Source organism: Palaemon carinicauda, chromosome 11, assembly GCF_036898095.1.
Source record: "Palaemon carinicauda isolate YSFRI2023 chromosome 11, ASM3689809v2, whole genome shotgun sequence".
Taxonomy (NCBI): domain Eukaryota; kingdom Metazoa; phylum Arthropoda; class Malacostraca; order Decapoda; family Palaemonidae; genus Palaemon; species Palaemon carinicauda.
Window position 1 is genome coordinate 90,388,786 of NC_090735.1, and position 26,243 is coordinate 90,415,028.

The following is a 26,243-nucleotide window of genomic DNA, read 5'->3' on the forward strand; positions in this document are numbered from 1 at the left end:
AAAAGGTGTCCCACCTAGAGAAAGGATCACCCTTATACTAATCGATTTACACTGGCTGCCGATTTAATCGAGCATTGAATTTAAAATATGTACAATAACCCACCAAGTTATCAGACCCGGACGTCCAAATTACTTAAGAGAATTGCTACATATTGCGCAGCCAGCAAATCGTGTCGACACGAGAATAGTTACAGATGACTTCAAACTGTTGGAACCTAGATATATGTCTACTTTAGGCTCTAGAGCCTTTAAGTATGAGGTCCCGAGACTATATAACAAGCTCCCACGAAACATTCGAATGATTGAAGACATTAAGGCTTTCAAGAGGAAACTGAAGACATTCTTATTTCACGAATCCATTGACAGCGACCATTTAACAGTAAATGAACAATACGCGAAATGAAACGTTAAATAATCTGAACGAAACAGGTAAAACGACAGTAGAGGTCCTGTAGAGAGTGGGGTTCCCCTGCTCGCCTGCTGTATGGGACCGGAAAAGCAGCCATCAAAGTAAAGTAAGTGCTGTCTTTATAGAATATAACTAATGATACTAAATGTTCTGCGGAGTGCTGATTGCAGCGCTTTGCAGTCTGCACCTACGCAGCTACGCTTCTAGTACGGCCCACATCCTACAACCATCGTGTTGTTGAGAGAGCATTTAATGAGCAACCAGTTACCTGAACCTTTAGGAAAATAGGAAGAGAAGAGCTCATAAGACCAAGATCAGGGAAGTAAAAGGTAAAGAGTGGAGGGATGAGAAAAAAAAATAGTTTAGAAATATACAAACAATGGAAAGATCAAATAGAAGAAATGTTTTATGGCAACAAACATGATTCCGTTATTATGTATAGAGCTAGGGCCAACTGTTTAAGATTAAATGATAGTAAAAGACATGAAGTAGGAGGAAGGGTAGAATTGAAGCCATGTGGGGCAGATACTGAAAACCTCGCCCATCTCATTCTTGACTGTCCAGACCTCAGCGACGAGAGAAGGAAAATAATAGAATTACAGCAGCCGTACGAAGAAGAAGGTAATAGGATACCTGCTGTTTAAGAAAGAAGGAGATCAAGGAATAGAGAAAAGAAAAGAATATTTCTATCAGATGTGGAAAAAAAAAAGAATTAGAATAAAGAAGAAAGCTAAGGAGGTGCCGATAGAAAGGCTAATCTCCCCGCCTTACTACTGAATATTTCTATCAGATGTGGAAAAAAAAAAAGAATTAGAATAAAGAAGAAAGCTAAGGAGGTATTCTGTGATGTAGAAGAAAATGCTAACCACTTTATATCATATTGTCCACAGTTTAGTGATATAAGAATAAAAGCAATTGAGCTCCAACAACCATACGAAGAAGATAGTGCACAAACAGTTGGAAAATTCCTTTTTTGTGAAGAGAATATTGAAAATAAGAAAAGTATACTACAACAAATGTGGATGAAAAGAGAAAAACTAGTGAAAATAAGGAACACACAAAACTAAAAGACACAGAGGCGCCGTTGTAAAGGCTATGCCTCACCCCAGAACCTTAACCTGAACCTGAAGAGGTGCCGATAGAAAGGCTAATCCCTCCGCCCTACTACTACTGAACTGAACTGAACTCGAAAATAAAATTCCAAAATTCCGAATTTCAAATCCAAGCTCTAACCATATACAGTGTGAGACTGGTAGATTGACAAGATGGTTAGGTTCAAGAAAAGGTAATGTATTTCTCGTTTTGGGACTGAATAGGTATCCGAAGTCTAGTTATTTTATACTAGGCTAACTAACTGGTTCAATTATAGAAAGGTGCAATATTAGGGCATTGAAATATCCATAATTGAATGTATCCATGCAAATACAATATTTTGAATACCTTATACTATTGGCTGAAATCTATTAAGAAAGTTACGGATTTTAATAAAATAAAACGTTTTGCACATTTTGTCGTCATACCACATGGTCATAGGAACCTCTTCCATAAGTTAATGATCGAACAGAATAAAGGGCTTAACATTTATGTTCTAAATCTCATTGTTTTAATTTTTGATATTGGAATATGCAATATAATCATAGCTCTTATTTTATTATATTGAGATGATATCACTAGAGAGTTATGGGGTCCTTTGACTAACCATACAGTACTTCATTTGATCCTTCTCTCTGGTTACGGACTATGGTTCACTTTCCCTTTGCATACACATACACCGAATAGTCTGGCCTTTTCTTTACAGATTTTCCTGTGTCCTCATACACCTGACTACACTGAGTACCAAACAATTGTTCGGTAAAGTTTTACTGTATTACAGATTCTCATTTCGAACAGAAAATATATGTTTTCCTGTAGTAAATAATGGGATTTGACCTTCATTTCAACCACAAACAGTACAACCAGTTCGACCAACTTTAAGTAGCCAAACTGATTGCTGTTATTACGACAGAAGTGAAGGTGAAAACCTGTTAAATCATGTTCTTTTCTACAGGAAAACATATATTTTCTGTTAAAATTTTTAAATATAAGGTCTCTTGTTATATGTTTTCTGTTATAATGTTTTAAATATAATGACTTGTTCATCAATTTCCATATCACTTCACTCGTCAAGAACGCATGTATTGCGAATGCTAACATTAGCAATGTTACGCAACGTTACCAATGTTACACTGCCATTGCTAACGTTAGCAATGCTAGGATAATATTAGCATGTGTGTTTTAAAGCATTTTTCCATATACCCTTTACACAAAATATAAAAAGGTATAAAAGGGTACAGAACCTAACAAACCCACCTAACCTAACCTAGAAGCTCCCAGCCACCCTTCCCAGGTCACAACCCCTAGCTGGGGGCAAGCCCCCGGACCCCCATCCCAGGTCACAACCCCTAGCCAAGGTTTTACCTGCAAATATGTAAAAATAAGAAATTAATGACTTACTATTATGACCGCGACGACGAAACTTGTGGGTCACAGGGGTGTTGTGACTGTGATGTCTTAACTTCTGTTTATCCACAACGCTGTTTCTTCTTTGTCTTAACTTAGTACTTCACTTGGGACACTGTAAAAGTTGGGCTATTACATATGAGATTTAAGAAAATTATCATCATAGGAATTCACCGAAATACTTTCAAGTATGGATTACTGCAGTCGTTACAAATTTCTATAACTTCCTTCGTAAAATATGCAAAAAGACGTCACTTGAACTAACAAAGACCTGACTTGGATAAAGGTTTCCACGGAAAAGGGTTTGTTGGAAGGTGGGGGTTGGGAAAAATTAACCCCCCATGCAAACTTTCCATACGTATGGGTTTGTGATTGGTTAACGGAAAAACAAACGGAGTCTAGAGAGTAAACATGAATGAACCAGAGTGGGAAACTTGTCCAGAGCAAGTATTTATATGAAATCTGGGTGTGACAAAGTAATATAAAAAGATAAAATGGAATGTATGATAAATAATATTTAATGGGAATATAAAATGAGGTGATTTTATAAGGTATCGGATAATAAAACGAGTACAGTGATCCCTCGCTACTTCGGGGTTCGACTATCGTGGATTCACCACTTCGCGGATTTTTTTCATAACACATGTATATACATATATCGCGGATTTTCCGGAAATTTCGAAAATACCGCGATGTGACCGATGGTGTGAGATTGGAGAAAGTAAGGAAAATTGAATCATGATTGATTTTCAATATAAATGAAACTTTGAGGAGCAACAAAGATATAATTTGTTAGAGAGATAGAGAGAGGTAAGGAATGGGAGGTAGTGAAAAGTAGCCCACACAGAGAGAGAGAGAGAGAGAGAGAGTGTGTGTGTGTTGTTTTAAATGTAATAACCAAACAAATTTGATAGGTTATAACACATTGGTGCTTATGTAATATCAACTGTATAGACGGTTTGAATAAGTTAAAAAATGGTATAAACGATACTTTGTTAGTGTATTCGTACGCTCTCAAGAGCGGCAGCTAGACGTCAGCTGATCTGATCACAGCCAAAAGTAAAACAAAAAGAAGTCAACAATACTCGATTTTTAAAACACACCCGAAATTTAAAAACAAAAGTACACGCTTTCTTAATGTGCAATTAACTATTTAAAGAGTAGCAATTTTCTAGAATAAAATGATGTTTCCCAAAAAATAGTGGTTTGCTGATGAAATCGGATGCCGTATTTTTAGCAACGATTGAAATGGATGTAAACTCGGCATAATTTTTTCGTTTCGTATTTAATTGACACTAAGAAAACTAATTTTAGTTTCTTCATCTATATGTAAGTATTGTATAACAAGAAGAGAGAGAGAGAGAGAGAGAGAATGAATCAGCTGTTGTAATCGAATGCCGTGTTTTTGTTTTGTGAGAATTTCATCGCCACGACTAACAACAACATACTGTACTGTATAATACTGTACAGTATTATACAGACTACTGTAATATGATAAAATAAAATATTTGTAATAACCTATTTTATATGAAATGGGGCTATTTTTTTTGTTTAAAATTTACATTTACGTATGTAAAACAACTCTCTCTCTCTCTCTCTCTCTCTCTCTCTCTCTCTCTCTCTCTCTCTCTCTCTCTCTCTCTCTCTCTCTCTCTCTCTCTCTCCCCCGTAAATTGTTTTCCTGCTTTGCTACGTTTGTATGATTTTATATAGATACGGTTAATAATATTTGTAATAACATATTTTCTAAAAGCTTTTACTGTAATATCATTATTTATCACTTTCATCATGCGCATTAAATGCCTTCGTTTGTTTATTACGATCGAAGATGGAACGTACTTTATGACGCTGCCTGAAACGGCGGCGTCATAAAGAAAAACATTTCATTTGGAAGTCCTAAGAAAAATTAAGTAAAACATTGGTAATAACAAAATCACTACACTGTATAATCAATATAATCGATGCAAAAACTAACCTATACACAGATGTATACACTAAATGCGTTTGTTTCTTCATTATAATCAGAGATAAACATAAACAAAACATTGGTTGCCATTTTTTATCGTGCTTTTTGGCGTGTTTAGGAAACGCATGATATAAAATCGCCTTTAATATTTGTGCCTGTTTTAGTTTAGGGTACTGTAGTACATGCATTAAGTGTTCTGTACATTAAAGGGTAGTTTGTTAACAGTATAGTAGGGTAAGGCAATTTTGGACAAGCAAGGCAAAAATTGGACAGATGCAATATCTCTAAAACTATTTATAATTTTCAAAAACTATAATGCTGTTAGAAATTCCCCAACCTTCTACTTTATAAATATTAGTACGTTTGGTTTTGAAAAAGTATTAAATACCACTAGAAAAAATGTTGAATATGGGTGTCCAATAATTGCCTCGCCTTCATTTTAGGGCTTCTCAAAAATAATACTAGAAATTATTTTTTCTAAAAAAAAAATAGTAGATGATACTAAAGGAAGGTTTAAAATAAAAAAATGATGAAAAAACCTGGAATATCTAGTGTCCAATTTTGCCTCACCTCGAAAAATGGTGAGGCAATTTTGGACACTTAAATGAAAAAACAACTAATTCATAATGTTAAGTTATTAAGTAATACATTTTGTAATTTTCTTATCTTTTATATTATTCTTATATGTATCTATATATTTTCTTAATAATTTTAACCAAAAATGATAGTTATTTGAAAATATTTTTTACCATATACTTCAAGAGAAAAAATATTGATTTGTAAAAAACGGAAAAAGAAAATGGTTTTCTTTTCAAAGAAGATTTGTTCCAACACGAATACTTACCTCGAACTACTTTCTTAGGAGTTACCAGTAACCTCCTCTCTACCAACCAGAGTTTTGTGTAGTTTACCCTCCCACCTCGTTTTCTAAGGAGGCCTACCCCCGGCATTAAGGAATGTGCCCCGAGGGTAGGCTTATCTTAGGTCGATGTCCGGCCGGGTCAGCCTCATCAGTAAGTTCTCCAGTCGCGACGTGTAAACACGTCGCCCTCGTTCTCTATCGATCCTTTGTGTGCGTTCTAGTGCCCCACGTGTTCCCCGCGTGGTAACTTGTGTTTTCCAGTGTACTTTTCCCGGGTGTTCCTGTGTGTTCACCTTCCACCCGTTTGCTTACCCAGTGTATTCATTGATTCCCTTCGTGCTTGTGTCTTGTGTTGTGTGTATTATGGAGCAAATCCGCCGTTGTCCGGGGCCAAGAGCCGGTAAATCGTGTGGAGCGTTCCTCTCCAAGCCTGAAGTGGATCCTCACTCCCTTTGCTCCTCCTGTAGGGGAAGGGTTTGTTCGTCAGCAGATACGTGCCCCGAATGTGTAGACTGGAGCGATATCCAGTGGGTACGGTACGGTACGAAAAAGAGAAAATCGGCGAAACGTTCCCCCAGGAAAGCAAGTGTTACTTCGCCGCTACCATCGCCCAGTGAGCGGTCCGACGGGGCCTCTGTTTCGCTGTCCCCCACACAGAGTAGGGGACTAGGTAAGTCTGGTGTAGAGAAAGAACAAGGCGTCTTTCCCTAGGAACCTAGTGAAAGTGCAGTGCCGATTGCGGGCTCTTCTAGGGCTAGTGAAGAACCCAGTAGTGCGTCTGGAGAGTCGGCCCTTGCGCTCGGGGGGCACGCGTCCTCCGATGACCCCTTGTGGGGTAGTAACGCGGTGTCTGTATCTTCGCCGCCCTCGTGGGCCTGTGCTTCTGGGTCTTCGTTAGGCGGAGACAACCAGAAGAAGTTACGACCTTCGGGTAATGATGCCTTCGGTTGGAGGCTTCCGAAGACGCCGGGGAGGTCACCCTTAAGGATGGAAGTGGCCCTGGCTCCCTGGCATGGAGCGTTTTGAATCGTTCCCGGCCCCCCTCACGGAAGTCCCCGAAGATTTCCTCCAGCCGTCGACCTCGGGCACTCAGCGCGCGAAGAAGTCCCCCGCAGTCCCCGCTAATGGCCGACATGCGATAAGCTCAGTGTCGTCGGGTTCGTCGGATGTTTATTTCTCGTCGGAGGAGGAAGTCAGGGTAAAACACCGTCGTCGGAGGGAGCGGTCCAGGAGCAAGCGTTCCCGTTCGAGGTCGCGCTCCCGGTACAGTAGTAAGCGCTCCCGCTCCCCAGGGCGTAAGTATAGGAGGAGTAGGTCTCCTGATGGCGACTGGGTCTTCGTACCCCGGGACTCAAAGGTGCTTTGTTCCCCGGACCGCCGGTCCAGAGAGTGTTCGCCAAGGATGCCGCCCTCAAAACACGACCTTGACCCTCGCGACCTAGCTCGCAGGAAGGACTCTACAAGAAGGCATAAGTCCTCGAAGCCTCCGGTTCACCCCGCCCAGCGGGGGGAAACGCGCTTCTTGTCGGGCGGCCTGGCCGAACCAGCCCAGCTGGTGCGTCCTTCGGGTCGGAAGGAACGGTTCCCGCTGTCGGGTCAGCCCACGGGAACCGCGTCCTCAGCACCCAGAGCCCTTGGGCGGACGAGAGTCCCCGCTGAACCAGCGATGCCTGCGTTAACCCAGGCCCCTGGTGTGGACGTCCCCGCAGATGAAATCCAGTACCTCGGTAGGACGGCACCCCTGGCTCCAAGAGCTAGGTTAAGTCTGGGATGAATGACAGAGAATGACTGGCTGTTTCTTTCATCTTCCACCCTGTGGAGTAACAACACCTACGTTAATCTACAAAGCTGACCTCCACTGTCTGCAGGTAAAACCAATTCCCTTGTGTAACCTGGTATAGATAGATATACTTGTTACATCCCTATACCCCCTGGCGAGGTGAGATTGGTTAATGTCCATGGTACCTTAGGAAGAGTCTGATGACTCGAATTCTTACCTGGACTTATCACAGTGCTAGTATCACAAGCACACACCTTGCGTAGGCCGCAGACCATGCATAGCATGGTTTCAGCAAGGAGTATGGTTTCCGCCAATTATATGCAATACACAGAAAAGGAAAAATAGCAGTTCAAAGCCAAAAAGCCAGTTGGCACAGACCTCATATCATATCTCCTAAAAGGTAAATCATCCCTAATAGATAGCACTGGTTTGTATAAGTGAGAGAATATATGACAAATTTGTAAGTAATTTGTATTTTTGCTAATGATACAAACCTGTTGCTATTTATACATACAGATTGGCTTGCCAACACCAGCCCCCCTTGAAGTCCTACCTCCAAGCAAAGTGGGTTCTCATCCCAGGTGAGTTAGCAAGCTGGGTAGCTACTACCCCCACCCCTGCTAACTAGCGGGTGTGTGGTTAACCCTTGCTAAACAATCTGAATGCTCGTCTTTCAGCTTCACTGAAAGTAATATCCTCTATAAATAGCCACAGGTTTGTATCATTAGGAAAAATACAAATTACTTCCAAATTTATCATTTTTATAGTTTATGTATGAAAGATCTATTTTAGTGTTATTTACTGTTCTTAAAATATTTTCTGTTGTTCATTGCTTCTCTTGTAGTTTTATTTATATTCTTATTTTCTTTCCTCACTGGGCTTTTTTTCCCTGTTGTAGCCCTTGACCTTACAGCATCCTTCTTTTCCAACTAGGGTTGTAGCTTACCAAGTAATCATCATCATCTCATCATCTCTTCTACGCCTATTAACGCAAAGGGCCTCAATGATAATATTAATAGTTGTTTAACCATTTAGGTAAACGATTCTAACAACTGTCTCCAGCTCACACTAAAAATAATCTCCACATTAAAGGACTCTGGTTTTTATAGCTAGGAAAAATACAAATTAATTGAAAAAGTGTTTTGGTTTTTATAGCTAGGAAAAATACAAATTAATTGAAAAAGTGTTTATATTTAGAATACACTATTTTACTTTTCAGGTATATTGTAATAGAAGTTAACATTCAATCAAAAAGGAATGAAAAGGGAGAAATTATGGGGAACTTTGATTGATCGTGTACAGAAATACATGGAGACTTTGAGTTGCAACAATTGACAGAGGGCTTTCGTGGTAAATAGACTGGTTATGATAGAATTCTAGTTATCCTAAAGCAGTGTTATATGTAGCTGATTATGTTGGTTCAGTAAGAGCTCTTTAATTGGCACTGTTATGTGTACAAATAGTTTGGTACTATGATGAAGACATATTTCAAACTTTTGTTCCTACGCAAATACAAACCATTTGTTATTCATTATGGATATATTGCCCTGATGTAGCAGTGAACTAGCCATAAACGTTTTGTGTGAGGTAAACAACCCGCTGCTAGTTAGCGAGGGATTAGACCAGCCACCCTGCTCACCGCACTCAGATTAGTCTATTTATCCACTGTTGCTTTTGGCCTCTCATCTCCTCTCTCTCTCTCTCTCTCTCTCTCTCTCTCTCTCTCTCTCTCTCTCTCTCTCTCTCTCTCTCTCTCTCTCTCTCTCTCTCTCCCTCTCTCTCTCTCTCTCTCTCTCTCTCTCTCTCTCTCTCTCTCTCTCTCTTTCATGAACTGTGGGAACTGCTTTCCCACTGGACCTTGGTACCCAATTGTTGATTCAACTTAATTAGTCAGCTCTTTCTCTTATCCTTTTTGTTATTTGTTATTCTTCCATGTCTTCCTCTTGGGCATGGACTTGTTGACGACTTTGGCTTGGTTTAATTATAGTTTTCTGATTCTTTGTATTTTGCAAAGTTAGACGCCATCACCCTCTGGCAGACCCCATTGGTGCAGAGTTAGTCTGTTAAGAGTCGGGCTCCAGTGATCCGGTTTTAAGTCACCCATATTTCCAGGTAATGGGTGACGCCAGGCATTGGAGTCGATGGTGGGAGGATCTAACTACCCCCACTGACCAGTGTACAGCCACCTAAAGAGAGGCAGCCCTTCTCTAATAGAGGACTGGTCCCAGCTGAAGCCTCCTCTTGTGTTGGACAACATGGGATAGGAGGACTTGACGTCCTTCGATAAAAGGTGGATAACCGGCTTGTTTCTTCTTCAGCACAAATCTACCCCTCTGTTGATGACCTGGAAACTGTAAATGACTATTCTTCATATGCTCGAAAATCAGGTAATTTGGGTAACCTGGGAATCTGCGAATTCTTTGTCACCCAAATTCCCATAGAAATTATTACGATGTACTGTGTAAAACATATCACTATTTAAAATCCTTGGAAGCCCTAAAATTTGCAACAGTGGCAGCAGGGAACGTGGTTCCTCCGGATATAACAGAACCATTATAACAAGGTCCTATCTTCATATATATTTTTTTTTCCTTTTAGTGCCTTGTCTCCTGATAAGGAGCAGGGCGACACCTGCCTTACCTATCCTCCCTGCCTTAACCTTGACCTTCATTTGGATTGCACTTTAACCCATGTTTATGATGTCTATATATTACTAATGTCTTTTATATTATATTTAGAAATCTCTTGTTCTTTGTTTATTGGAATTTTTTCCCTATTTTTACCAATACGTTTTGGGTCTCTGACCCGGTATTGTAATTTAAGAGATTTGTATATTAAGGTTTATTATTAAAACGCTCCTAATTAGATTTTCTATTTTTATTTCAGTTCCTTAACTTTCGTGTATTTCCAAGGTTTATTGGACCAATTCTCTGTTACTATTTCACGGAGCAACACAGGTTGAGCCCAGAAAAGGGATTTTGACAAAGGAAAAACTATTTCTGGGCGAGGGACCTGTGTCACCCAGTGAACCCACCCCCTTTTTTCCTCGCCCTAGGCTGGTCCAAGCTTGGGGTGCTAGTAGGAATGAGGGGAAGAAGCGTGGGTGGTGGTAGTGGTGGTGGTGGGGGGGGGGGAGGGGGGACAGTAGCCGTAGTAGCAGGCAGTAGTCGGATGTAGAACGGCACCTTGTAGTATCGGAGGATATTGAGGAAGGAGAAGATTAATTGGTTAAGGGACCTCTGGCAGTGGTTCTAACACGCCCCAGTTACTATACCGATACCCTATAAGGGTGAGCCAGCTGGGTATATTCCTGGCATTCCATGCAACTTTTTCTCTGGTATATCTAGCAGTCTTTATACCTTAGAAATGGTGCTATAAGGAGCATTTCATTGGGCGACACAGGTCCCTCGCCCAGAAATATATTTTTTCTTTGTCAAAATCCCTTATATATATATATATATATATATATATATATATATATATATATATATATATATATATAGATATATATATATATATATATATATATATTTATATATATATATATATATATATATATATATAAATATATATATATATATATCATAGACTCCTATAAGGAAGGAGTGGAACGTCAGGACCTCGGGGTTTTTAACTCGAGTCTGAAAGATTAACTTGAGTCTGGACTAAAATGGCTTCTAGAAGGGCTAGAAACATGTTCTCTGGATCTAAATGGAGTTTTTTGAGGATGGCGAGTTCAATAGTAACATTTTCAACACCACCTGGGGTCATCTTCAAGGTCTAAAGGTCATTTATCAAGGTCAAAATTGTGAATTTTTGGTCATTTTTGCTCGTTTTTTTGTGTGTAACTCATAAATGGTGAGAGTTAGCTGATATAATATGAGGCAAGTCTGCAGAGCCTGTCCGAATTTAATGTGATATTGTCATATATCGTCCTTCAAGAAAGGACTGAACGTCCCCTGATCGGGGTTTTTAACTTGAGTCTGAAGGATTAACTTGAGTCCTGGACTAAAATGACTTCTAAGAAGGGCTAGAAACACGTTCTCTGAGTCAAAATGGGGGTTTTTTGAGGACGGGGGAGTTCAATAGTGACATTTTCAACACCACCTGGGGTCATCTTCATCATCTTCAAGGTCAAAAGGTCATATTTCAAGGTCAAAATAGTGAATTTTGGTCATTTTTACTTGTTTTCATTAGAAGGGGCCAGTGTTCGATCCCAAGTATGAGGTAGAAATTTATTTCTATTTGAACATGATGTTGTGTTGATATTTATCCATATTGACTCATTAGGGGGTAATTTGAATGAATTATTACCAATGTGTCACGTGATGGGCCGGGAAGCCGGGAAAACTCGCTGGTAAGAGACTGATGTCTCGCCAGGTAAATCCTTAACCGCTGGGTAGCGTTAGGTTCAGACTTCTTTTATGGCCTCTCGTGGCATGGTTGGTTTCGACTTGGCCTTTCATTAGAAGGGGGCGCGAGTGTTCGATCCCAAGTATGAGGTAGAAATTTATATATATATAATATATATCTATAATATATATATATATATATATCTATATATATATATATATATATATATATATATATATATATATATATATATATATATATATATATATATATATATATATATATCTATATATATTATATGTCTACAACACCCCAGAACAGTCTCCAGCCAGTTGGTTTTAGGGACTTCCACCCACACCACTCCTATGTAAAGAGCGTAAGGTTTGTAATCATTGCAGGAACAAATGGCAAATTTAGATAATTTGTATTGATCCTAACTAAAATCCGGAAGCTCTTTACCCATACTGGTTCTTCCATCACCTTTCCCCAGAAATCTTGCCACCATTGTAAATGCCTCTTGTTTACTAGTGCTGGTGTGATCGGGGTGGGGGTTACCCCTTTACCCCTGTCCGCTAGTTATTAGAATTTAGTTTCACCTCACAAAAGCTTTTAACAGCTGTTTTTCAGCTAGTGCCAAAAATAATACTCCTTTGTAAAGAACTTCAGGTTTGTATAGTTAAGAAAATTACAAATTATTCCAAATTTGTCATATTTAGTAGTGGTTTTGGCTAAGATGAATTTTATATATAATGTCTTCTGAAAGTTCCTTGTGCTTGAATGCCAAAGTTTTGGTGAAGGGTTAGTGCTCAAATTGTTAATAATTTTCTTTTTTTTCTAAACTTGCCAAAGAAAGATATTGATATATGTATAAAATATATTTTTTTTATCTTATACACTCATAACAGCGTAACTTTTCAAATGTTTCAGTTAAGTATGTAAATAAAGACACCAACATAGCTATCGTATCTGTTGGGCGGAGTTCATTCCCTATGGTTGCTTCAGCGTTACCTTTCATAGACCAAATGGGGAGAGGAGCTGCCCAGATTAGGACCTTGCATTCTTCTGCTTCTTTAAACATTCATTACTTTTTATTAAGGTGAGCAATGATATTACTTTCATGAGAGAACATTTATTTTTTATGTATTCAAATTAGCTTCTATTTACTGTGCTTTTCTTTCTACTGAATTTATCTGTACAATCATAAACATAGTCATTAAGTTTCCTGCGTTCCTATAAATACTGATATCATTAAACATTACCTTAGGAAAAAATGATCTAGATCTGAATCTCAATAACCTGCCTAAATTTTTATCACATTGGCAAACCGTGAAACTTCCTATTCCGTAACACTGTTGGTAACAGTAACGGCTGGAATGAGAGTTCATTCAACTCTTCCCCCCAGATGCTGAAGCCTTGATGAGGATGGGGGCTTAGGGTTTAGTAACTGGACTCTAATGAACAGAGGGAACTACTTTCCCACTGGACCTCAGCACCCAACTGTTGATCCAACTAAATCAGTCAGCACTTTCTCTTTTCCTTTTGGTCATTTCTTTTTTTCTCTATCTCATCCTTTTGGGCTCGATATTGTTTGGCTTGTTTGATTATGCTTTGGCTGCTTCTTTGGATTTGGCACAGTGTGGGATGGACGGCATTCCATCTCAATCTGTGCCAATTTAGACGCCATCACCCTCGGGCAGACCCCATTGGTGCAGACCAAGTCTGTTAAGAGTTGGGCTCCAATGATCCGGTGTAAGTCGCTCATATTTGCTGGTAATGGATGACGCCAGGCATTGGAGTCGCCGGTGAGAGGGGCTAACCACCCCCACGGACCAGTGTACGCCCACCTTAACCCTTTTACCCCCAGGTTATTTGGAACTTTCCAACCCTTAACCACCTGGTTTTTTTTTTTAAGCATATTGTGCTATATATATTTTTTAATTGTTCTAACAGCCTTATTTTTTGTCATAGAGAGGTCAGGTTGGTCTCATTCTTTTGGAAAATGCCTGAAGTTTCTCAAAAACATATAAAAAATATGCAAAAAAATGTAAATAGCAGTTTTTTTTGCAAGGACGTACCAGTACGTCCATGGGGGTAAAGGGATGAGTTTTGTGAAACGTACCAGTACGTCCTTTGCGGGTAAAAGGGTTAAGAGAGGCAGCCCCTCTCTAATAGAGAAATGGTCCCCGCTGAAGCCTCTTCTCGTGTTGGGCCACATGGATAGGAGGACTGACATCCTCCGATAAGAGGTGGATAACCCGGCTTGCTCTTTTATAAAAAACCTACCAGTCTGTTGACGACCTGGAAAATACAAACATGGACCCTCCGTACAGACAGCTCTAACTCGGGTTCCAATATCGTAACTTTGGAACCTTACTCACGTCATGTGAAGAATGATAAGTTAACACTAGAGAAGAAGAGAGAGAGAGTGAGAAATGATGACAGTACAGAAAAATATAGAAAAGTAGAAGTATTACCTGGTCACTATGAAGTAGTGAATTATGAGAAATTTTTTATTTTGGAATTTGGAAATGAAAGACATGAACGTGTAAATGTTCTTAAAGCTAATTGGGAAATAGTTGCTGTATGTGGAGGGCAGCCAAAAATTCTTCCCCAGGAAATGGAAGGCTCCTGATAGAGGCACTATCCCCAATACAAGGCAAAAGATTGAAAATACTCGCAACATTGGATAGTCATATTGTCAAATGCGTTTCGCACCCTACTTTCAAGCAAAGTTGAGGTGTAATATATGCTCCAGAGTTGCTGGACATAGAGGAAAAAGAAATTGATGATGAAATGAAAAGTCAAGGCGTAGTATAAGTAGTCAGAATGAGAAAGAGAGTTGGAGAACAACGTATTCCTCTTGCTACTTTGATTATAACATTTTATTAATTCAGATTACCAAATGTTATAAAAGCTGGTTGGCTATCTTTGAAGGTAAAACCATATATCCCTTCACCATTGCGATGTTATCATTGCCAAATGTATGGCCATTTAAGCCAGAAATGCAAGGAAAAACTAAATAATAAGCCAGCTGTTTGTGCCAACTGTGGAAAAAGTAGTCATGGGGTATGCATAGAAAACCCTAATTGCATACATTGTGGGGAAGCACACCCCAGCTACATCTAAAAGCTGTGTTAAATTTATTTTTAAAAAGAATTCAGGCCATTAGGACCATGGAAAGGGTTACTTTTAAAGAGGCTCGTAAAAGAGCTCTTGAAAAACAGATAAGACCAGGGCAACCTTTTTCAATGGTTCTGAAGAAAAATTGCCAAACCACACAGACGAAAATTACATCTCCACTTCTAAGATTAAGAAACAAATGAAAGTAGTCAAAGAAGTTGAAAGTCCCATCGAAATTCTATATCCAGAAATTGTAGAAAAATCAAAACAGATACTTAAAGATCTGAAAGTTATTCAAAAGCCAACTACTACGATTCTAAACAATAGTACAAACCTCTCTCAGGCAGTGTCCTTGTCTGATCTGATGGAGGTTCCACTTGAAACCAATTTACCTAGTGAACCTGTAGTGGGGAAGGTGCAAAAACCGGACAGATCACAACCTTTTAATCGAAAAAGAGAGAGACCTCCATCTCTCTAGCCTCCTACCATGAGAAACATTGAAGTCTCAACTTCAAATGAATATGATATCTTGTCTGCTGATGTTTCTGATCAACTAGAATGTAAATTGAACCAATCAGAAATTCAAATTGAGGTCCACCATCCTCCTCAACAATTCGATCAAAAGGACACAAAGAAAAAGAGAACACAAAACCCACTATGTCAAGATCCTCTCTAGAGATACCACCCAGAATTATTGTTAGATCAAATATTGCCCATGGGAAGACTTCATCTAAGGTGTCTTCCAAAAAATAAACCATAGTTTTTTCCTCCATTCTGCAAGGGAATTGCCAGGGTTTAAGGGCGAAATATGAAGAACTTAAGCTCCTCATACGTGAGCACTCCCCTATAACTAAAGTAGGGTCCCGAATTAAGCGGTGTTCGAATTACACGATTCCCCTTTTCCACGATCGCTATTTTTCAAAAATAAATTTTCTGTATCCACGAGGCTGTTCAAAGTTCGCGAGTCAAGCACTACAAAATGTATCAAATCTATAGTCTTTTTAAGTATATTGGTAGCCCTAAATACGGTGATTTATAATAAATGTTACAAAACAATATTAACATTACATTTCATTAACATAATTTCATAATGAATAGCCTATTTAAGGATAAAATTCCACATCAACAATGAAATCAACTGTTAACTGTGCGAGTCCAGCTGACAAAATGTAAACAGAAATGTGGTTACGTTCTCGGCAATCTTTATCTTTCTCCAACCTTACGATAATTGTAATGGTAGTGTTAATGATGGTATATTAAAGCATTATTTTTGTTTAGTACAGTATATTTAAAAGCCTTATTTTTCCCTCTGGGCGTTCAAGGTTTTCACGAGTAGACTGGGTTCGTTTATCGGCAGTGAATAGCCTAAACTTCGGTAACGAGTCGTCAATATTTTGTCATATTTTAAACAGTAGGCTATACATTTGATTTGCAAACATTGGTTTTGTAGAGTAGACGGTAAAATAAAATCTAGAGAGAGAGAGAGAGAGAGAGAGAGAGATTTGATGGCAGAAATCTCTCTCTCTCTCTCTCTCTGAAATCTCTCTCTCTCTCTCTCTCTCTCTCTCTCTCTCTCTCTCTCTCTCTCTCTCTCTCTCTCTCTCTCTAGATTTTATTTTACCGTCTACTCTACAAAACCAATGTTTGCAAATCAAATGTATACTGTTTAAAATATGACAAAATATTGACGACTCGTTACCGAAGTTTAGGCTATTCACTGCCGATAAACGATAACAAACCCTTTAATGCAAACTAACTGTATCCTTTGATATTCCTCTATATTTATCACGAATTCCTTCTATACCTCCTCAGACACTCTTATTTCAAATATCTAAATTATTCTTATCACAACTAACACCATCTAGTCATTTTCATTCCATTATATCTATTATTCCTCTGAATCTTATTCCCTTTCCTTATTCTGTTTATTCGATGGGATTCGTTTTTCCCTTTACCCGTCTTTCAGAATCTATTTTTAGCCACTGGCAACCAAATCCCCACTTCCCCCGTCTCCTACCGTCTCCCCTGCGAGTCCACCCAGCCTATCTCATAACTCCCCCCACCTTCATCCTCCCCTGTTCTAGGTCTGTAACCTTCTGCGTCATAATCTCTCTCTCTCTCTCTCTCTCTCTCTCTCTCTCTCTCTCTCTCTCTCTCTCTCTCTCTCTCTCTCTCTCTCTCTCGTTATACAATACTTACAAATAGATGAAGAAACCAAAATCGGTTTTCTTGAAGTGTCAATTAAATACAAAACGAAAAAATTATACCGTGTATACATCCATTTCAATCATAGCTTAAAATACGGTAACCGATTTCGTCAGCAAACCACTATTTTTTAGGAAACACCATTCTATTCCAGAAAATTTTTACTCTTTAAATGTCAATTGCGCTATAATAAAACATGTACTTATGTTGTTAAATTTCGGGTGTGTTTTAAAAATCGAGTATTGCTAACTTATTTTTGTTTTACTTTTGGCTGTGATCACATCAGCTGATGTCTAGCTTCCGCGCGAATACAATAACAAAGAATTGTTTACACCATTTCTTAACTTATTCAAACCATCTATACAGTTAATATTACATAAACACCAATGTGTTATAATCTATCATATTTATTGTTTAGTACTTTAAAACCATCCCCCTCTCTCTCTCTCTCTCTCTCTCTCTCTCTCTCTCTCTCTCTCTCTCTCTCTCTCTCTCTCTCTCTCTCTCTCTCTCTCTCTCTCTCACATCGAACGTTATAGCGGTAACCTAATTGTTCGGTGACTTTAAAAATAGGCCTAGTACTTTCTTCTTTTACCTTTTTTTGCATATGGATCCATAATTGAGGTGGGTACAAGTTGACTTATAACTGAAGTTAGGAAAAGTATTTTGGATATGGAAAGGACAATTATCTTTCGTAACAGTTTAGAATTATCGTAAGTTATCACTCTGTCATTAGCGGCAGTTTGCTATTGTGGATTAAACGCATAAGGAAAAAAAAAATTTCCAGCTTTGCTACGAATTTAGGAATTTATATGGATACGGTAAGTAAAATATTTGTAATAACATAATGTTTACTAAATGTTTGTAATATCATTAGTTATGACTTAGATCATGTGTGTTTAATGCATTCGTTTGTTTATTATGATCGAAGATGGAGCGTAAACAAATGGAAGGTTTCCGTTTCAGGCGGCATCATAAAGAAAATCATTTTATAAATGGCATTCATTTCATTTATTTGAAAGTTCTAATAAAAAATAATTAGAACTTTGGTAATAACAAATTCAACATATAATCTATACTTGGTAAAATTGCTGTCAATTCAAAAACACAGATGTATAAATGCGTCTGTTTCTTCGTTGTGATCAGAGTTAAACGTAAACAAAACATTGGTTGTCGTTTTCTATTCTGCTTTTTAGCGTGTTTAGGAAACGCATGATATAAAATCGCCTTTATTTTGATAATTCTGGATTTGCAATCATACAACAAGCTAGTCTATAGAGTGATGGTTTTGCTATTCACTAGTTGTATTATACAATAGATATGACAAACATTAAAATTTGTCTGTATTTTGGGTTGTGTTGTAACGGGAAATATATGGTGTTTACACCTATCCTGGTTATAATTTTAACCATTTTTCAAGTTATTAGAACTTTAAAGTATATTAAATGTTTTATTTATTTACAAAAACAATTTGATATTATAAAGAAATACAGTATAGTACAAAGAAAGTATTGGAAATGGGTAGAAAACACATTTGAATAGGCAAATTGCTGGATGCCATGGCCACAATGGAATTATTTCTGTTAGTTGTGTGTTTCGAAATTCGCGATTTTCCATTTACACGAGGTCATTAATCGACCAAATTCTCGCATAATTCGGGACCCTACTGTACGTCTACAAGAAAGCAAGCTCGGTGCTAATACTCCTTGTCCTCGAGATTATGTTAGCTATAGGACACCATATGATCAACGAGCAGGGAGCAATGAGGGAAGTCTTATATACGTTCATCGAGATGTTCCCCAAATATCTTTGTCTATCTGTACCCCTCTGCAGGCAGTGGTTGTACAGATTGATATAGGGAGTAACACACAATCCGTTCTCTTTACTTGCCTCCAAATGATAACATCTCATATGACAATATAGTAGAGGTGATTAAACAATTCCCACAACATTTTCTCTTACTAGGAGATCTTAATAGTAGACATCCTTTATGGGGTGATGTTTTGGCAAGTGCAAGGGGTTTTATTTTATCAATTTTGGAGAATGAAGATGTCGGGCTCCTTAATACAGGAGAGACACACATTTCCATCTTCAGACAGGTACCTTATCCTGCATTGACCTTTCAGTTGCAAGCTCTAACTGTCTTCTCAATTTTAATTGGAGAACATTAGATGATTGGTATACTAGTGATCATGAACCAATAATTATAAACACCAACAATGGTCCACCTTTACAAAGATCGCCTCAATGGAATCTTGATAAGGCGGACTTGTATAGATTTTGGGAGTTAAGTGAAATTGAAGGAAATGCAGAACAGTTTGAAAGTGTTGATGATGCCATAGACTTACTTGATGGAATTCTTCACACAGTAGGAGTCAATTCCATTCCCAAAACAACAGGGATGTTCAGACGACAACCAGTCCCCTGGTGGTCATCAGAACTAACTGCCCTACACAGAGCCACAAGAAAGTCTTCAACTCGATTGCACATGCGCCATACTGTGGAGAATTTAGTCTTATACAAGAAATGAAGAGCATAGTGCCTGATTAGGAAGATCATTCTGTAATTTGGTTATAGTTGGAATAATTCTGTGTTTTGAATATGCTATGTATTTCAGAATGTTACAAGCCGAGCGTTTGACTTGTGTCTTTCTCTCTCTTTGTGGCATTGTCACCAACTACTTTTTGTTCCTTGTTTCTTGTTATTAGTCATTCACATGAGACAAGCAACAATTAGTCGTGTTGATTCTTAGTGCAAAACATTGGGCTGCATGGTCTATAGCCCTAATTGTCTTCATACACCAAACCAACAGAATGACCAGCCGCTCATTTTGTAGGCTTTAGTTGTCTCCTTCCAGTGCTATTTACGCTTGGTGACAGTTGCCTTGCATGTTTGGCGACGTGGTTTTGTTTTGCTGGTCTGTGCTGGTGACTTGGGCTGATTGACATACCCCATGTCACCTGACACTGAACTAAGCAATCAGTCCAGATTATTAATGTGGATATACTTTTGGCTGAGCTGGAAGGTAGCCATTAGACTAGAAGTGCGTGGTGGCAACCCTACCTAACCACTGTAGTGGGTAGGTAAGGGTTGCTGGGGGTTACCCAGCCACCTATATCTACTTACACATTTGTGAACTAAGTCACCTTATTTTTTTTTTTTTTGGGGGGGGGGGCTTGTAGAGAGCAGATGTCTCCTCTCTCTCCTCCTTAAGGCTTAGCCATTGACACTGCTTATGCTTATTGCTTTTTTGCTTTTGGGTATGATTGTCTTTGACAAAACTCCTATGCAAACCTGTCCTGGTTGCGAGGTTGCCGATTGTGGCACCATGTCATCGGTCGAGACTGACCCTCACTCCTTGTGTCCAACCTGTTGGGGGCATCGTTGTGAGCAGGGCTCGCCCTGTGACGAGTGTAGGGAGTGGCCTTCCTTCCAGTAGGAGAAGTGTGATTATTCTCCCTCAGGGGCGAAGAGAGCGCGATCCTCTTCTTCGCGCACCCCTAAATCTCTTCTCGAAGATCCTCCTTGCTTGTCTTCCTCCACGGGACGATCGAGTAAGAGCGCAGACCGTATAACTCCACGGCAACCTCGGGGTTCTAGAGATTATTGTGCTTCCTAGTGGAGCAGCTTCTCCTCCAGCCACTTTGGAACCATTTCCCCTTGCAGATGTGTTACAGGCATGGCTGTCTCCAGGGGTTTCTGCTGCTGCAACTCCTTCAGTATGGTGCTAGGAAGGACCCCTCTTGAGAGCTTTAAACATCCTTTTCTCGGGACGTGTGCAAGTTCCATCTTTCACCTTCTACTGGCCCTTCCACATGTGGACGAGGTGATCGCTCACGTCTGCCCCTCCAACGGCCTTCTGTTGATGATGAGCCCGCTCACCATCCTGAGACATCGTCATTTTCTAACCTACAGGCCTTTGCTTCGCCCCACGGAAATGGTTCAAGCTTAACCGGCTAGCTTTCAATCTTCTAGCTGATCACAAGGATGAGACTCTCCATCTTCTCGTCTTTTGGGACGATCTTCTTCAGGTCGTCATTCACAATGATTGGAAGATCATCTGAAAGATTGCAGGTCATCATAATCTTAGTGCTCTTCCTCGTGAAGGCATACTAACTCTAGTGCTTCAGGCTCACAAGACTGAAGGATATCACGGTCTCGACGCTATTCTTCTAGAAGGTATTCTGTCTCCTGAGCTGAAAGTCACAATCACGAGCTAAAAACTCACAATCACGAGCTAGATGCTCTAGGTTTAGATCTGGACGCTCGCATTCCTGATCCGGACGATCTCGATCACAAGGGTGACGCTCACGTTCATGAGGGCGATTTGCTCATTCACAAGGGCGACACTCATGTTCACAAGGGCAATATGCTCATTCGCAAAGGCAGCGCTCACGATCACGAGGGCGACTCTTAACCATTCACGCAGTCAACGATCACGATCATGAGAGTGACATGCTTGATCACAAGTCCGACGCTCACGATCGCAAGTAAGGCACTCATGACGTTCCCACTGCTCACAATCACGAGCTAGGCACTCTTGATCACGAACAGAACGTTCACAATCGCGAACCGTGCATTAAGACCTATGCCTTCCTCTTCATGGGGAATAGGTAGACGCTCGCGCTCAACATCCACGAGGCCCTCTACAGCCCGAATCTCTCCTTAACAACCTTCGACCGGACATAGACTTTTTGTAGAGCAATTCTCGGAAAGGCCTCCCGTTAATATACACACACACACACACCCCTCCCCGGCGCGCACGCCCTTCGCTGCCTGGGGTGCTTCAGCTAAGTGCTCACCTACGGGATGCTCTCCAACATGTTCCACCACTGTAAGACACTTCTCAATGCTTCGGGTTGCCCCACCCTCTTAACGAGAGAATGCCTTGGCAAAGTCATGTGGTTTCTTCATATTGTTGAAGAATTGTGACAGGCAAGAGGGCTCTCAAACTTGGGGAAATTGCTCCCCAAGTTTGAATCTAAATTTCTCTCCCTTTCATGTATTTCTTCTGCTCAACATTACTTCGACCCTTTCTTAATTTTATACACTTTCTTTTGTCTTGCTGTCCTTATTCTATGAGAATTATTTCTCTCAAGTTTATATATATATGTATATGCATGCATATATGTATATTAATTTTATTTGTATCTTTATTAATTTATTTATTTTTATTTTATTTGAATGGTGTGGATATTTCCACATTCGCTATTATTGCCTGCTTAGATGACTGGGAGAAGGGATCATGGTTGGGAGATATTTGCATTCAAAGCTATATATGAGAGTATTGGATGATCTCACCTATTCCAAAGATGGTTTGGACCTTTTTGGCGGAACTATTCTCAATGGTGGGGTCATCGGAATCCGGGGGATCCAATCCTTGAGATGGGACTCTTGGCTTCTGGCCGGAAGCCCATCATTATAGAAATGGAGAGGATGATTCCATATTATTTTGGTCCCAGTCCTAAGACCTGTGCCTCTATATCGGTTTTGGTGCCATCCTTCGGGTAGGGTATGGAGTGGACTATCTGGGAAGTATACTCGCATTATGCCGATAGTGGAGAATGCAGATTTCCTTTCCAATGTATGATGCTTTCTTAATATTCTCAAGCAGATAAACCAACCAGCAACAAAAACAAAAACAAACTAAACACGGCCTTATGTTATGGATCCTGCTAACAATGACCCACCCTCCCATGGATATGCTGGCTCCCCCCAGCACTGTTGACTACCTCTGGCAATTCTTTTAGGGAAAATTCTGTTGCTAACTTAGGAACGAAAAAGGACCACTCTAATGTTCAGAAATTAAAAGTCATTCATATATGAAATTTGCCAGTAGGCTGTTATTATGAAGTATTGTGGATGACTTTTAAAGCTTATGGTAAGATCACTGAAATAAGTATGAATTTTAGGGAAGACGGAAAATGGGAAGCATGGATTTGCTTTGGATGCCTGGTGGTTTATCAAGAGGTTGTCTTTTTCTTTTTTCTGATTCTTTTTTTTTTCTCAAAACCATCCTTACTGTCCTCCCTTCAGTTGAAGTGGCTATCCTGGAGGGTATTTAGTCTTGCATGGTGTATCAGCTCCTCCATGTTGAGCAGTTTTTCCGACTTTTTACTATAGTCTATGGGTATCACCAATCACTTTATTTATAATTCTGTACATATTGTTTTTGTTATAATTCTTGTTAATCTAGTAATTAAGAATGATGTCTCTTTTTTTATTTCAATTAATTCTTATGCTGTCTGGAGACATTGAGCGAAATCCGGGACCAGTACGTCCTAGATTTCATCAATGTCGTCTTCTGTATTGCAGTATTCGTGGTCTTCATGCAAATATCCAAGACCTTAAAGTTGCGTCTAGACAGTATGATCTTTTTTGGTCAGAAATATTGGTTTCTAGTATGAGGCACTCATCTGAGCTCCTTATAACTGGTTTTAAGAAGTCAATAATGTTGAAACGTGATGCCATCCCTAGGGCCAGGGGAATGGCGGTGTATATTAGAACCGAGTAACCTGCTTCTCATAAGTCCTGCTATGAATGTGGATGTCATGAGATTCAGGTAATAAAAGTTTGTGGCAGGCATAACAACTTTTATTTATGTTCGATCTACCGGAATCCAGATATGGATAATTCTATCTTCGATTGTCTTCTTACCATTATGGCTAAGATACAAGATGATTGAAAGGCTTCTTTTGTCTGTTTTGGTGATTTCAATGCTCACCATAGGGAGTGGTTAAGTTCTATCTCTCCTACCGATCGCCATGACTTAAGAGCTTTAGACTTTGCCTCTGAATCAGGCTGTGATCAAATCATAAATGAAGCTATTCACAGGTCTGGTAATTGCTTGGACCTCGTATACACTGACTTCCGTGGCGTTATAACTAGTAAGGTTGCTTCTCCAGTAGGGACATCTGATCATGCCTTGATTTCATTAGTAGTGAAGACTGAGCAGCCTATGCCTGATATATCATACTCTTGTAAAATTTATATGAAATCCGAAGCAGACTGGAATGGGATTTTGCATGATCTTTTGTGCTTGAATTGGACACAATTATATAGTAGTGTAGATCCTGTTGTCCCTTTGAATGAGAATCTAGTTAACATAATTGATAGGCGTATCCCTTCTCGAGTGCTAAGGTCCCGAGTGAAGGACAAACCGTGGTTCATTGATGATTGTAAACGTGCTTATTTGGAGAAGCAGGAGGCCTATCACCTTTGGAAGGGTAACAGATCAGATTTGACCTGGAACAACTATACTCAGCTTCGAGCTTTTACTCAGAGAGTTTATGCCTCAACTGAAAAGGAGTACAATTTAACCATAAAAGAAACCCTTTCTGGTACAACTCAGGAACATAAATGGTGGTCTACCCTTAAATCTGCACTCTTCAGTGTAGATGCAACAGTTCCTCCTTTGCTTAAATCAGATGGCTCAGTCACTCACTGTCCAAAGGAAAAGGCAACCCTTTTGGCTGATGTTTTTGACAGTAAACAGAGTAATGAAAAACTTGAACTTCCTCATTCCTGTTTTCCTGAGGCTAAACTAACTAGTTTAGCTTTTCGATCTTGTGAGATTAAAGCTCTGTTGATGGACCTTGATGCTTATGGAGGTGTAGACCCAAATGGTATTTTTCCTTTGTATTTTATAAAGACAGCAGGTTTCCTAGCTCCAAAGTTATCTGTTATTTTGCGCAAGTTAGCAAGAAGAGGAGCTTTTAGCACTTGTTGGAGAATTGGTAATGTAAATGAGTTTGTGGTAGCTCAGGTCCCACTGATTACAACCCAATTTCCATAACTCCCATATTATCTAAAGTTTTTGAATGTTTTTTGGCAAAACATCTTAATAGGTTTGCTGAAGGTAATCATCTACTCCCTAGTTTGCAATTTGGTTTTCGTAAAGGCCTTGGAGCATGTGATGCCCTTCTTACAATCTCCAATGCTGTACAGAAATCCCTTGATTGTGGTCGGGAAGTTCTTATGATTGGCCTTGATTTTAGTGCTGCCTTTGACCGTGTTAATCATGAGGCCCTTGTTTTCTAACTAAATCAGTTAGGAGTGGTTGGTTCGTTTCTTAGCATTATTAGAGATTTTTTAAGTAAGAGATCTCAAAGAGTTGTTGTTGATGGGCACCATAGTGAGTATGGGAATAAGATATCCGGTGTTCCACAGGGTATTGTTCTTGGCCCATTACTTGTCATACTATATACACATGACATGTGGTTTGGCCTAGAAAACAAGCTTGTTGCATATGCAGATGATGCTACTCTCTTTGCATCAATTCCATCCCCTGAATGTAGATCTGGGGCTGGTGAATCCCTTAATAGAGATTTAGCTAAGATTAGTGCATGGTGCAAATTATGGGGTATGAAGTTGAATCCTAACAAAACTCAAAAGTATGATTGTAAGTAGGTCAAGGACAATGGCTCCTCAACATCTGGATCTCAGCATTGGTAATATTTCTTTAAATTTGTATGACTCTTTTAAAATTTTAGGTGTGATTCTCGAGAGCAAATTTACTTTTGAGAAACACATTAGGTCTGTGTCTTCTTCAATTGAACAAAAAATTGGCTTATTGAGAAAGTCTTACAAGATTTTCGGTGATCAATCTGTTTTGAAGAAGTGGTTTACTTCCTTCATTCTACCTTGTTTTGAGTATTGTTCTCCTGTGTGGTATTCAGCTGCTGATTCTCATCTTAATTTGTTGGACAGAAACTTACAGTCTATTAAATTTCTTATTCCTGATCTAGATATTAATCTTTGGCACCGTCGTTTAATTAGTTCATTATGCATGTTGCATAAGATTTTTCATAACTCTCACCATCCTTTACATTCAGATCTCCCTGGACAATTCTATCCTGTTCGTAATACTAGGCAGGCAGTTAATTCTAACAGCCAGGCCTTCTCCATCATGAGGCTCAATACTACACAGTATTTTAGAAGTTTTATTCCAGCTGTTACCAAGTTGTGGAATGATCTTCCTAGTCGGGTAGTTGAATCAGTAGAACTTCAAAAGTTCAAAGTTGGAGAAAATGTTTTTATGATGACCAGG

General features: G+C 39.4%; 1 protein-coding gene across 1 annotated transcript in view; it reads left to right on the plus strand.

Annotated features, from left to right (window-relative positions):
* Positions 1-1,639: 1,639 nt before the first annotated feature.
* The window catches only part of LOC137649724 (uncharacterized), a 31,985-nt gene continuing 7,381 nt past the window's right edge, over positions 1,640-26,243 (plus strand). The window contains exons 1-3 of the mRNA XM_068382682.1: positions 1,640-1,694; positions 8,033-8,097; positions 12,797-12,965. Coding sequence (XP_068238783.1) covers positions 1,675-1,694; positions 8,033-8,097; positions 12,797-12,965 — 254 coding nt within the window. The 5' untranslated portion in view covers positions 1,640-1,674. The remainder of the gene's footprint in view (positions 1,695-8,032; positions 8,098-12,796; positions 12,966-26,243) is intronic.